Genomic DNA, 13,644 nt, shown 5'->3' on the forward strand with positions numbered 1-13,644 from the left:
TCCTTCCTATTTCTATGGCCCTATATGTTGTCTTATATTGCAGGTTTGTCATCACTATGTTCCACCATTCACTCCCTCTAGAAATGATTTGGACATGTAGTCATGCTTCTAAGGGGGGTTAAATCACTTGCTTATCATCATGTAATTACAATAGGTTCAATATTCTGGACAGTCAAGGGTTAACACTGAGGCCCCAGCATGCATATGGCTATTTGGACAATCTAGGCACACTTCCGGTAATACTGTGAGAGGGACCTGGCAACTTTGCTTACGTGTAATTTTCAGCTGAGAGAGAAACACAGATAGCTTTACAAGCTCCATTGCATTTTGGAAGGTGATTTTGTTATATTTGACATTACAATTGAGCATGACTTCATTGCAAACTTTCAGAAGACTATTTAAACGTTTCTGTACTTGTTCATGTTTTTTGCTCTTGTTCAGGAAACTGTTCTGTTCGATAACCTAATCCCTGCATCATGGGATCCAGTCTAGTTTCACAACTTTTGTCTTAAATGCACAATCTAAATGAATGCAGTACCTGCATAAGACACACTTTTAAAAGGAAATATCTATGGTATGTTTTAAACCACTAGTCTATCTATGGGCATGCCATTATTGTGGCCCTTATCGGATGTTATCGTTCCACACCTCACAGACAAATCAACGTTTTGCAATTTGTCAGAGTCGACAAGTTATTTTATCTTAGCAGCCCAGGTGTCATAGAATCTCTTTAAACCTCTCCTCTATGTGACTGAGTGACTACTACTAGTAGCCTCCCCTGTCCTACTCCTTATATGTATCTCCTCCTCCCATGTAATGATTAAAAGGTCCTAGTGAAGGAGCAGGTCTGTCTCTGTCTGCTGAGTCACTGCAAGCTGGAAGGAGCACTAGGCTAGCGGAGCAGACGACAGCAGAGCACCATGACCCACCGGCTGTTTGAGGAGAAACACCATGCCTCTATCTACCAGAGGTACCGCTTTGTACCCCCAGAGGAGATCAGAGACATCATCCTGCATTACCTGGAAAGGAAGGTGAGCCAAGCAAAGATAATATTACTGTTATAGACTGTGTCTTCTACATGACGTTAGACTTGTACATTTGGCAGCTAAGACAAATCTTGGGTTGTCTAAGATAAGTCTTTGGTGTAATGCTTCCACACAGTGTCTGAGAGAGAAATGAAAGCAAAAAATGCCCTCTATTGCATAACATTTCAGGATTTTGACATTTTAAATCAGATATAGAAACCAAATATCCCAACCATTTCCTGTTTCTAAATGCTTTTAAGTCTTGTGACAATAGGTTACTAAATTGTCATCCATTATGTTACGTTATTACCGTAAGCTTGAAATTCAGCATGCAATGTGTCATACCTATGGAGCAAGGACCAGAATGTGAAAAAAAAATAAAAATAAATAAATATATATATATATATATATATATATATATATATATATATATACACTGCTCAAAAAAATAAAGGGAACACTTAAACAACACAATGTAACTCCAAGTCAATCACACTTCTGTGAAATCAAACTGTCCACTTAGGAAGCAACACTGATTGACAATAAATTTCACATGCTGTTGTGCAAATGGAATAGACAACAGGTGGAAATTATAGGCAATTAGCAAGACACCCCCAATAAAGGAGTGGCTCTGCAGGTGGTGACCGCAGACCACTTCTCAGTTCCTATGCTTCCTGACTGATGTTTTGGTCACTTTTGAATGCTGGCGGTGCTTTCACTCTAGTGGTAGCATGAGACGGAGTCTACAACCCACACAAGTGGCTCAGGTAGTGCAGCTCATCCAGGATGGCACATCAATGCGAGCTGTGGCAAGAAGGTTTGCTGTGTCTGTCAGCGTAGTGTCCAGAGCATGGAGGCGCTACCAGGAGACAGGCCAGTACATCAGGAGACGTGGAGGAGGCCGTAGGAGGGCAACAACCCAGCAGCAGGACCGCTACCTCCGCCTTTGTGCAAGGAGGATCAGGAGGAGCACTGCCAGAGCCCTGCAAAATGACCTCCAGCAGGCCACAAATGTGCATGTGTCTGCTCAAACAGTCAGAAACAGACTCCATGAGGGTGGTATGAGGGCCCGACGTCCACAGGTGGGGGTTGTGCTTACAGCCCAACACCGTGCAAGACGTTTGGCATTTGCCAGAGAACACCAAGATTGACAAATTCGCCACTGGCGCCCTGTGCTCTTCACAGATGAAAGCAGGTTCACACTGAGCACGTGACAGACGTGACAGAGTCTGGAGACGCAGTGGAGAACGTTCTGCTGCCTGCAACATCCTCCAGCATGACCGGTTTGGCGGTGGGTCAGTCATGGTGTGGGGTGGCATTTCTTTGGGGGGCCGCACAGCCCTCCATGTGCTCGCCAGAGGTAGCCTGACTGCCATTAGGTACCGAGATGAGATCCTCAGACCCCTTGTGAGACCATATGCTGGTGCGGTTGGCCCTGGGTTCCTCCTAATGCAAGACAATGCTAGACCTCATGTGGCTGGAGTGTGTCAGCAGTTCCTGCAAGAGGAAGGCATTGATGCTATGGACTGGCCCGCCCGTTCCCCAGACCTGAATCCAATTGAGCACATCTGGGACATCATTTCTCGCTCCATCAACCAAAGCCACGTTGCACCACAGACTGTCCAGGAGTTGGCGGATGCTTTAGTCAACGTCTGGGAGGAGATCCCTCAGGAGACCATCCGCCACCTCATCAGGAGCATGCCCAGGCGTTGTAGGGAGGTCATACAGGCACGTGGAGGCCACACACACTACTGAGCCTCATTTTGACTTGTTTTAAGGACATTACATCAAAGTTGGATCAGCCTGTAGTGTGGTTTTCCACTTTAATTTTGAGTGTGACTCCAAATCCAGACCTCCATGGGTTGATACATTTGATTTCCATTGATAATTTTTGTGTGATTTTGTTGTCAGCACATTCAACTATGTAAAGAAAAAGTATTTAATAAGAATATTTCATTCATTCAGATCTAGGATGTGTTATTTTAGTGTTCCCTTTATTTTTTTGAGCAGTGTATATATATATATATATAATATCTGTATTGAACATCACATTTACACTATCACTAGCTATCACTCTCCTTTAGTGAAGGCTAGTTATATAGTGTCTCACTGGTCCCCTCTCTTCAGAAAGTCCAGCCTCATGCCCTAGCTGTGGACCTGGGCTGTGGGACGGGGCAGAACTCACGCCTGCTGGCCCCACACTTCCAGGAAGTGGTGGGCATCGACATCAGCGAGTGCCAACTGGAGGAAGCCAGGGCAGTGGCAGGGTTCAACAACATCACCTACAGGTTTTTGAACGTGTGTGTGTGGTCTAACTTTACTATCCTTTGAGGTCCAAAAGTCCTCACAAGGATAGTAAAAGAAGAAAAATTTGACAAGTGGGGACATTTCGCTGATCCTATTTTAGGCTTAGGGGTTAGGTTTTGGTTAAGGGTTAGGAGTTAGATTAAGGTTTAGTTAGGGGTTTGGGGTTAGGGTTAAGGTTAGGGTTAAGGGTTTGGGCATAATAGGATTTTGAATGGGAATAAGAAATGTTGTCCCCAACTGGATAGTAAAACCAATGTGTATGTTGTTCAAAAATAACAGTGATGACAATCTGCAGAGACGGTCAATTACACTCAGCACAAAGGTCAGCAGTAGCTTCCCACTTTCAATAGGCCCCTAGTTAATATGTTAGTTTATGTAGAAATCCTAAATTTTTGTGGCTGCGTCTTAATACTTACAGGAAAGGGACAGCAGAGGAGCTGCCGTTTCCGGATGGTTCTGTGGATCTACTGACTGCAGCCTCAGCGGCCCATTGGTTTGACCAGGAGCGGTTCCTCTTGGAGGCAGGCCGGGTCCTGAAGCCTTGCGGCTGCATGGCTCTGCTTGGCTTTGCTGATAACTTCAGACTCCATTACGGCTCATGTGGGGACAGACTCACTGACATCTATGAGGAGGTGACAAACATGAACTAGAATGACATTCGTTTTTATGGTGACAAACCAATGCCACTTAATCGGCTCAGTGTGTCATATGTTTATTTTCATTGGGTTATAAGTACAGTTGTTGTTTTCATCTAAAGAATGCTTATAATATGTTTGTTTATGGAGACATAATCTCCATGGGATCACCTGTATGAATCAACAAACCCTCACAATTCTGTGTTTGATATAAGTACCACGTTTCCTGACTGAGATTTGATTTTGCTATCCCCAGTTCAAGAAGGTGCTGTTACCATACACCAGCACACAGTTAGCAGTGGCCAACACCAAACTACGGGAGCTTTACGCTGCTATCCCCTTCCCTGACAAAGAGAGGTAACTCATACAGACTCTGTGGGAACCCAGTAGAACAGCCTGTTACACATTAAAACACTTCTCATGGTGTGACTTTGACCCTGTGTCTCTGAGTTTCTATTTGAGAATGAAATATATATATACAGAAGTAATGTACTCACAGCTAGTGACTCTCAGGTGGTCAAAATCAAATGTTGTACTCAATAAACTGCAGGAGTATTCAATATTATGACTTACTTGACTTAACCCTCTTGGCACCCTTGGGAGCTTAGGGTGCCAACATCCACTGACTCTCCTCTCAATTCAACAGTGTGTGGGTATCTGTTCTTCTTTCAGGATTGAGTGTATCCCACTGAAGCAGCAGATCTCAGTGAGGAACATAGTGGGCTTCATGGAGTCCTTCTCCATGTACCAGGCCTTCCAGAGGGCCGAGCCTGATGCTGCCTCCGCACTGCTGCAGAGAACACTCGACAGGTAACAACCCTGGTCAATCAATGGATGAATGAATGAATGACTGAATGGATGAATTAATTAGCTAATTAACAAATTAACCCAGTGGGGTCGATTGACAAACCGGTGTGTCAGTCTAAGTTGCATAACAAAAAAATCCCCATCAAAACCCGTCAGTTTAAGCTAGAGATACTGTGTCTGTTTTTTTGCTTTGGATGCGTCTCAATCCAATGCATCCGCCAATGTCACACTTCAACATCTGCAGTGAAAGGTGACAGAGCTAGAGTGGTGTTTGTCAGACCATGAGACATCCCAAAAATCATCTGTAGCGTCCGAACAGTTTGACCTATAAACTATTGACCACTGTATGGATAGACTCTCACGAACACGATGGTGTTCTACGCTTTGCTCTACGACCCCTACAAGTGCCTGGAGTCTCATCTGAAGTCAGTACCGTCGATGTGCTAAATTCTGTTTGGAAACGTCCGGACCGTTAGGGCTACAAACTAATGGATGCCCACAAGTGCCACGGGACCCGTCTGAAGGTAACCAGTACAGGTTTAAAAAACGGATGGAAGTGTGCAGGTAGTTTTGTGCCTACCCCAAAAAAGAGGTTAAATATGTGTAAAAAATATAAATATTTCCAGAGGTTTTTTTTTTTTTTTTTGTATTATTATTATGTTTTTTGTATTTTACACCCTTTTCCCCGTCTCATCGCTGCATCTCCCCAATGTGCTCGGGAGGCGTAGGTCGGGTCACGCGTTCTCTGAAACATGACCTACCCGGAAGCCAGAAGCACCAATGTGTTGGTGGAAACACTGTTCAACTGACGACCGAGATCAGCCTGCAGGCGCCCGGCCGCCACAAGGAGTCTCTAGAGTGTGATGAGCCAAGTAAAGACCCCCCGCTGGCCAAACCCTCCCCTAGCCCGGATAACGCTGGGCCAATACAGCCGTGATCGGGAGTCCGCCTCCAGCCTTAGACCGCTGCGCCACTCGGGAGGCCCCATACCTGAGTTTTTTTTATATCTCCTAGATTTAGGACAGACACTTCAAAACTTGTTTCTTCTGATATATTTTTTGACAGTCCTTTTTGCCATTTATGAATGTGTTATTCAGTGCGTTTCTATCAGTTTTTGTAGTCATTTTCCAAAATAAATATTTTATCAAATCATATTTATATATTTGTATACCTAAAGGGGTCCTAAAATTCGCAATCGAATAGCTAAATGATCCATAGGTATGACCAACTTAAAACAATTCCATCTGTCAGATTAGCCCACCCGTCTTAGACTCTAAAGATGAAATGAACAAAACAAATGTGTGAGGAAATGAACAAATAATCAAAATAATTAATTATTTTATTTACTTGTATGCAACTATTATGGTCCATCCCACATGGAATTATTTTATAAAATATATTGCAGGTTTCTGAAGGAGATGGGAGTCACATCACCAGACACACTCATGGAGGTGACGCTGGAGTATTTCTGTGTCCTGGCGTCTAAACCGGAGTGAAACACTCTTTACAGTGTAAATATGTTTGTGTGGCGACAGATGTTTCTTAAGCTTGTGTCAATCATGTTTAAGCTGTTGTTAATAGAAGTAGTATTCTGTTCACATAAGATGTCATTGAAGTCCCTTTGGTGTTGTCTCTTTTCTTTTATACATTGTAATGTAGAGCAAACTATTAGCCTTAGTCACATCATTATCAAAATGGTTGCCACATTTAGTATCTTCCTTGCCTGAGATTTACAATAAAATGTCTGCAGACACAATTGTAACTTTTGAATATTATTTAACTTCAGGGCCGTATCAAGTGTCTCAGAGTAATATTAGGAGTGTGGATTTTAGGATCGGTTTTTCCTTTTAGATCACAATGAAAAATATAACATGGAGGGGGTATCTGATCCAAGATCAGCACTCCTAATCTGAAACAATTGATACTTACGCAGCCCAATTATGATATATTCTTTACTAATTGGTCTTTTGATCGTTCAGATCAGGTCTGAAAAAGATCTGATGTGAAAAGATCTGATGTGATTGGTAAAAACATCAGAATTGGGATGCCTGTCAAAACACAGCCAGACTGCCCCAGATTTTCTGTTGGTTTCTTTTTAATATGATGTATGCATTGGTTCAACCAAATTCATCACGTTATGCAAACTAAGAGGAGACCTTTAATCGGTTCTTGGACCAGTACTTCAGATATTGACTGTTTATAATTAACTATTTTAGTGAGCTAGTAGTAGTGCAGCTCAGTACAAAGCCTATTGTTGTTGATCTATGGCTCAGTGATCAGTTGGAATAGGGTTTTTATCTGAGTAAGGAAATTGAACTCATCAGGCGTTTGTATTTTCTCACATCAATCACAACAGGGAAAACACCTCATAGGAAAACAAGTTTCTGATCCCTGCCCCATCCCATCCCATCTCTATGGTACTACTTATTGGTTCTGACACAACACAAAGCTCTCTTTGACCCCATGTCACCCTGGCCCCCTTCATAAACAGCCTCATTAGCAAACAACACACATTCCCATGAAGCCACTGCTTTTCCCCTTCCTCTCTCTATCTGGGGCCTATCTCATACTAGCCTGGCCAAGCACTTAGTGGTTTCCCTGGAACTGGCCCTGTGAAGAAAGGGAATCTCCTGCGATGAATGTGGTAGTGTGTGTGTGATCACATTCCTTAACGTAGCCTCCACAACCCAGTGAGAAAGAGAGCTTGGTTTAGTTTTAGTAAAATCCGTAAGAGAAACAGGCCTATTTCTAACACTAACGTGGACTCAAACTCTTTTTACATTACAGTCAAAGAATTTGTTTTTTTCATAAGTAGGCCGACTAGACTTGTAGGTACAAAATCGTTTTATTCAGGGTGAAATTGACATGGATTTACCAATACCGTCTCTCTCAGAACAGTCTTGCCTTATGTAACAGTACCACAATGTGATGGGAGAGGGGACTGTAGGGTTAAAGTCCTTTGTTGATGTGGACACAGTGAAAATAGGCCAAGGGCCAAACCGGACAATGGGACCCTTGTCTGCTCAAACTCGTGCACGTCTTCCTGTAGTGAGCAAACATAAAAGCTACAACTACTGATACTATTCTGGAACAGTGCCATCTGAACTATATCTCAGGAACGAAACCACAAAGTCGTGTGCAAATTCTAGCCTGGTTCCCATCGGTTTTTGATGTTTTGCCATCTCCTATAGTGGAGGTGATAAGTTATTTGAAATTAGCAGCCCATCATAGTAGATCTTTTAACCTCTCCTTTATATGACGAAGTGATTACTAGCAGTAGCCTCCTCTATCCACCTCTTTATATACAGTATCTCTCTTCTTTCCATGTAATGATTAAAAGGTCCTAGTGAAGGAGCAGGTCTGTCTCTGTCTGCTGAGTCACTGCAAGCTGGAAGGAGCACTAGGCTAGCGGAGCAGACGACAGCAGAGCACCATGACCCACCGGCTGTTTGAGGAGAAACACCATGCCTCTATCTACCAGAGGTACCGCTTTGTACCCCCAGAGGAGATCAGAGACATCATCCTGCATTACCTGGAAAGGAAGGTGAGCCAAGCAAAGATAATATTACTGTTATAGACTGTGTCTTCTACATGACGTTAGACTTGTACATTTGGCAGCTAAGACAAATCTTGGGTTGTCTAAGATAAGTCTTTGGTGTAATGCTTCCACACAGTGTCCGAGAGAGAAATGAAAGCAAAAAATGCCCTCTATTGCATAACATTTCAGGATTTTGACATTTTAAATCAGATATAGAAACCAAATATCCCAACCATTTCCTGTTTCTAAATGCTTTTAAGTCTTGTGACAATAGGTTACTAAACTGTCATCCATTATGTTACGTTATTACCGTAAGCTTGAAATTCAGCATGCAATGTGTCATACCTATAGAGCAAGGACCAGAGTGTGATGTTCAATACCGATATATATATACAGTGGGGCAAAAAAGTATATAGTCAGCCACCAATTGTGCAAGTTCTCCCACTTAAAAAGATGAGAGAGGCCTGTAATTTTCATCATAGGTACACTTCAACTATGACAGACAAAATGAGGAAAGAAAATCCAGAAAATTTGTTGTTTTTCTGCAAAGGGACCAGGACGACTGATCCGTGTAAAGGAAAGAATGAATGGGGTCATGTATCGTGAGGTTTTGAGTGAAAACCTCCTTCCATCAGCAAGGGCATTGAAGATGAAACGTGGCTGGGTCTTTCAGCATGACAATCATCCCAAACACACCGCACGGGCAACGAAGGAGTGGCTTCGTAAGAAGCATTTCAAGATCCTGGAGTGGCCTAGCCAGTCTCCAGATTTCAACCCCATTGAAAATCTTTGGAGGGAGTTGAAAGTCCGTGTTGCCCAGCAACAGCCCCAAAACATCACTGCTCTAGAGGAGATCTGCATGGAGGAATGGGCCAAAATACCAGCAACAGTGTGCGAAAACCTTGTGAAGACTTACAGAAAACGTTTGACCTCTGTCATTGCCAACAAAGGGTATATAACAAAGTATTGAGATAAACTTTTGTTATTGACCAAATACTTATTTTCCACCATAATTTGCAAATAAATTCATTAAAAATCCTACAATGTGATTTTCAGGATTTTTTTCCCTCATTTTGTCTGTCATAGTTGAAGTGTACCTATGATGAAAATTACAGGCCTCTCTCATCTTTTTAAGTGGGAGAACTTGCACAATTGGTGGCTGACTAAATACTTTTTTGCCCCACTGTATATATAATATCGGTATTGAACATCACATTTACACTATCACTAGCTATCACTCTCCTTTAGTGAAGGCTAGTTATATAGTGTCTCACTGGTCCCCTCTCTTCAGAAAGTCCAGCCTCATGCCTTAGCTGTGGACCTGGGCTGTGGGACGGGGCAGAACTCACGCCTGCTGGCCCCACACTTCCAGGAAGTGGTGGGCATCGACATCAGCGAGTGCCAACTGGAGGAAGCCAGGGCAGTGGCAGGGTTCAACAACATCACCTACAGGTTTTTGAACGTGTGTGTGTGGTCTAACTTTACTATCCTTTGAGGTCCAAAAGTCCTCACAAGGATAGTAAAAGAAGAAAAATTTGACAAGTGGGGACATTTCGCTGATCCTATTTTAGGCTTAGGGGTTAGGTTTTGGTTAAGGGTTAGGAGTTAGATTAAGGTTTAGTTAGGGGTTTGGGGTTAGGGTTAAGGTTAGGGTTAAGGGTTTGGGCATAATAGGATTTTGAATGGGAATAAGAAATGTTGTCCCCAACTGGATAGTAAAACCAATGTGTATGTTGTTCAAAAATAACAGTGATGACAATCTGCAGAGACGGTCAATTACACTCAGCACAAAGGTCAGCAGTAGCTTCCCACTTTCAATAGGCCCCTAGTTAATATGTTAGTTTATGTAGAAATACTCAATTTTTGTGGCTGCGTCTTAATACTTACAGGAAAGGGACAGCAGAGGAGCTGCCGTTTCCGGATGGTTCTGTGGATCTACTGACTGCAGCCTCAGCGGCCCATTGGTTTGACCAGGAGCGGTTCCTCTTGGAGGCAGGCCGGGTCCTGAAGCCTTGCGGCTGCATGGCTCTGCTTGGCTTTGCTGATAACTTCAGACTCCATTACGGCTCATGTGGGGACAGACTCACTGACATCTATGAGGAGGTGACAAACAGGCCCAGAATGACATTCGTTTTTATGGTGACAAACCAATGCCACTTAATCGGCTCAGTGTGTCATATGTTTATTTTCATTGGGTTATAAGTACAGTTGTTGTTTTCATCTAAAGAATGCTTATAATATGTTTGTTTATGGAGACATAATCTCCATGGGATCACCTGTATGAATCAACAAACCCTCACAATTCTTTGTTTGATATAAGTAACACATTTCCTGACTGAGATTTGACTTTGCTATCCCCAGTTCAAGAAGGTGCTGTTACCATACACCAGCACACAGTTAGCAGTGGCCAACACCAAACTAAGGGAGCTTTACGCTGCTATCCCCTTCCCTGACAAAGAGAGGTAACTCATACAGCCTCTGTGGGAACCCAGTAGAACAGCCTGTTACACATTAAAACACTTCTCATGGTGTGACTTTGACCCTGTGTCTCTGAGTTTCTATTTGAGAATGAAATATATATATACAGTAATGTACTTACACCTAGTGACTCTCAGGTGGTCAAAATCAAATGTTGTACTCAATAAACTGCAGGAGTATTCAATATTATGACTTACTTGACTTAACCCTCTTAGCACCCTTGGGAGCTTAGGGCATCCACTGACTCTCCTCTCAATTCAACAGTGTGTGGGTATCTGTTCTTCTTTCAGGATTGAGTGTATCCCACTGAAGCAGCAGATCTCAGTGAGGAACATAGTGGGCTTCATGGAGTCCTTCTCCATGTACCAGGCCTTCCAGAGGGCCGAGCCTGATGCTGCCTCCGCACTGCTGCAGAGAACACTCGACAGGTAACAACCCTGATCAATCAACGGATGAATGAACGAATGAATAGATGGATGAATGGATTATGGGTGAATGAATGAACTAATGAGATAATAAAAAAATTCTTGAACAAAAAAATTAAGAAAGAAATGAACGAATAAATACAAAATGTCATCCATGCCACTTTTATGGTCCATCCCACATGGAATTATTTTTTACATTTAAATTATTAAAATTTATTGATGTCCTATTGTTGCAGGTTTCTGAAGGAGATGGGAGTCACATCACCAGACACACTCATGGAAGTGACAAGGGAATATTTCTGTCTCCTGGCATCTAAACAGGAGTGAACACTCTTTAAAGTGTGAATGTGTTTGTGTGTAGACAGATGTGTCTTAAGCTTGTGTTTAGGCTTGTGTGAATCATGTTCAAGCTGTTATTAGAAATATTACTCTGTTCACATAAGATTTCATTGAAGTCCCTTTGGTTTTGTCTGCTCTTTTCTATTATACATTGTAATGTAGAGCAAACTATTCACCTTAGTCACATCATTACCAAAATGGTTGCCACATTTAGTATCTTCCTTGCCTGAGATTTACAATAAAATGTCTGCAGACACAATTGTAAATGTTGAATATTATTTAACTTCAGGCCCGTATCAAGTGTCTCAGAGTAATATTAGGAGTGTGGATTTTAGGATCGGTTTTGCCTTTTAGATCACAATGAAAAATATAACATGGACAGCGGGGATCTAATCCTAGTCTGAGACACTTGATACTTAGTCTGCGTTTAGACAGGGACACCAATTCTGATATTTTTTTCACTAATTTGTCTTTTGCGCAACCGGATCAGGTCTGAAAAAGATCTGATGTGAAAAGATCTGATGTAAAAACATCAGAATTGGGCTGCCAGTCTAAACGTAGCCACACTGCCCAAGATGTCCTTTCTTTAAATTGTATTTTTAATTTTTAATATGCTGTATGCATGGGTTCAACCAAATTCATAACGTTTTGCAAACTGAGAGAAGACCTTTAATCGGTTCTTGGACCAGTCCTTCAGACATTGACTGTTTATGATTAACTCTTTCAGTGAGCTAGTGGTAGTGCAGCTCAGTACAAAGCCTGTTGTTGTTGATCTATGGCTCAGTGATCAGTGGGAATAGGGTTTTTATCTGAGTAAGGAGACTGAACTCATCAGGCGTTTGTATTTTCCCACATCAATCACAACAAGGAAAGCACCTCATAGGAAAACAAGTTTCTGATCCTTCCCCCATCCCATCTCCATGGGACTTCTTATTGGTTCTGACACAGCACACAGCTCTCTTTGACCCCATGTAACCCTGGCCCAGCCTCATTAGCAAACAACCCACATTCCCATGAGCCACTGCTCCGCCCCTTCCTCTCTCTATCTGGGGCCTGTCTCATACTAGCCTGGCCAAGCACCTAGTGGTTTCCCTGGAACTGGCCCTGTGAAGAAAGGGAATCTCCTGCTATGCGTGAGGTAGTGTGTGTGTGATCACATTCCTTAATGTAGCCTCCACAACCCAGTGAGAAAGAGAGCTTGCATTAGTTTTAGTAAAAACTTTATGAAAAGCAGGTCTCTTTCTGTGTTGGAGAATACCATTGTATTCCTGTGTTGTTTTTTCCTGTAGTATAGCTCAGTGGCATGGCCCATCATCTGGTAAGGAGCATGCTGCCTCCTACTGGAAATACAGAGTCTCAGCTCATTGAAGAGGCATTGTCCTTCCTGAAGAGAAGGTAGTCGTGACATATACCTGTTACACAGGATACAGACCGTTTTTTTTCTTAAATCAAATATCATGGAATATGCATGCTCAGATGATATGGTTACAGTCTTCTGTGGACATAAAATATAAATGCATCAAGTAAAGTGTTGGTCCCATGTTTCATGAACTGAAATAAAAGATCCCAGAAATCTTCGATACCCACAAAACGCTTATTTCTGTGCACACTTATTTTAAGTTTTGTGCACAAATTAGTTTACATCCCTGTTAGTGAGCATTTCTCCTTTTCCAAAATAATCCATCCACCTGACCGGTGTGACATAACAAGAAGCTGATTAAACAGCATGATCATTACACAGGTGCACCTTGTGCTGGGGACAATATAAATACTCTCTAAAATGTGCAGTTTTGTCACACAACCCAATTCCACAGATGTCTCAAGTTTTGAGGGAGTATGCAATTGGCATGCTGACTGCAGTAATCTCCACCAGAGCTTTTGCCAGAGAATTGAATGTTCATTTCTAAGCTGCCTCCAACGTCGTTTTAGAGAATTTGGCAGTACGTCCAACCGGCCTCACAATCGCAGATCATGTGTAACCACACCAGCACAGGGCCTCCACATCTGGCTTCTTCACCTGCGGGATCGTCTGAGACCAGCCAACCGGACAGCTGATGAAACTGAGGAGTATTTCCGTGTGTAATAAAGCT

The 13,644-nt window shown here is 42.6% G+C and overlaps 2 protein-coding genes across 2 annotated transcripts; both read left to right on the forward strand.

Annotated features, from left to right (window-relative positions):
• Positions 1-204: 204 nt before the first annotated feature.
• LOC139546739 (putative methyltransferase DDB_G0268948) lies at positions 205-6,536 on the forward strand. Its single transcript, XM_071355471.1, has 7 exons — positions 205-334; positions 828-1,031; positions 3,153-3,313; positions 3,751-3,964; positions 4,224-4,324; positions 4,640-4,777; positions 6,180-6,536. Exons 2-7 carry the CDS (start codon positions 921-923, stop codon positions 6,268-6,270), a joined length of 816 nt encoding a protein of 271 aa, XP_071211572.1. The 5' UTR covers positions 205-334; positions 828-920; the 3' UTR covers positions 6,271-6,536.
• Positions 6,537-7,952: 1,416 nt separating this feature from the next.
• Positions 7,953-11,813, forward strand: LOC139546738 (putative methyltransferase DDB_G0268948). The gene is made up of 7 exons (XM_071355470.1): positions 7,953-7,970; positions 8,115-8,318; positions 9,604-9,764; positions 10,202-10,415; positions 10,674-10,774; positions 11,081-11,218; positions 11,452-11,813. Exons 2-7 carry the CDS (start codon positions 8,208-8,210, stop codon positions 11,540-11,542), a joined length of 816 nt encoding a protein of 271 aa, XP_071211571.1. The 5' UTR covers positions 7,953-7,970; positions 8,115-8,207; the 3' UTR covers positions 11,543-11,813.
• Positions 11,814-13,644: the final 1,831 nt, after the last annotated feature.

Source organism: Salvelinus alpinus, chromosome 20 (genome assembly GCF_045679555.1).
Source record: "Salvelinus alpinus chromosome 20, SLU_Salpinus.1, whole genome shotgun sequence".
Taxonomy (NCBI): Eukaryota; Metazoa; Chordata; class Actinopteri; order Salmoniformes; family Salmonidae; genus Salvelinus; species Salvelinus alpinus.

Excerpts from the sequence above, each read along its gene's own strand:
- LOC139546739 (XM_071355471.1), top strand. The coding sequence starts at position 921 with ATGACCCACCGGCTGTTTGAGGAGAAACACCATGCCTCTATCTACCAG. Across the intron at positions 1,032-3,152 it reads TGCATTACCTGGAAAGGAAG|AAAGTCCAGCCTCATGCCCT; the intron begins GTGAGCCAAGCA and ends CCCTCTCTTCAG. Across the intron at positions 3,314-3,750 it reads TTCAACAACATCACCTACAG|GAAAGGGACAGCAGAGGAGC; the intron begins GTTTTTGAACGT and ends TAATACTTACAG.
- LOC139546738 (XM_071355470.1), top strand. The coding sequence starts at position 8,208 with ATGACCCACCGGCTGTTTGAGGAGAAACACCATGCCTCTATCTACCAG. Across the intron at positions 9,765-10,201 it reads TTCAACAACATCACCTACAG|GAAAGGGACAGCAGAGGAGC; the intron begins GTTTTTGAACGT and ends TAATACTTACAG. Across the intron at positions 10,775-11,080 it reads CCCTTCCCTGACAAAGAGAG|GATTGAGTGTATCCCACTGA; the intron begins GTAACTCATACA and ends TTCTTCTTTCAG.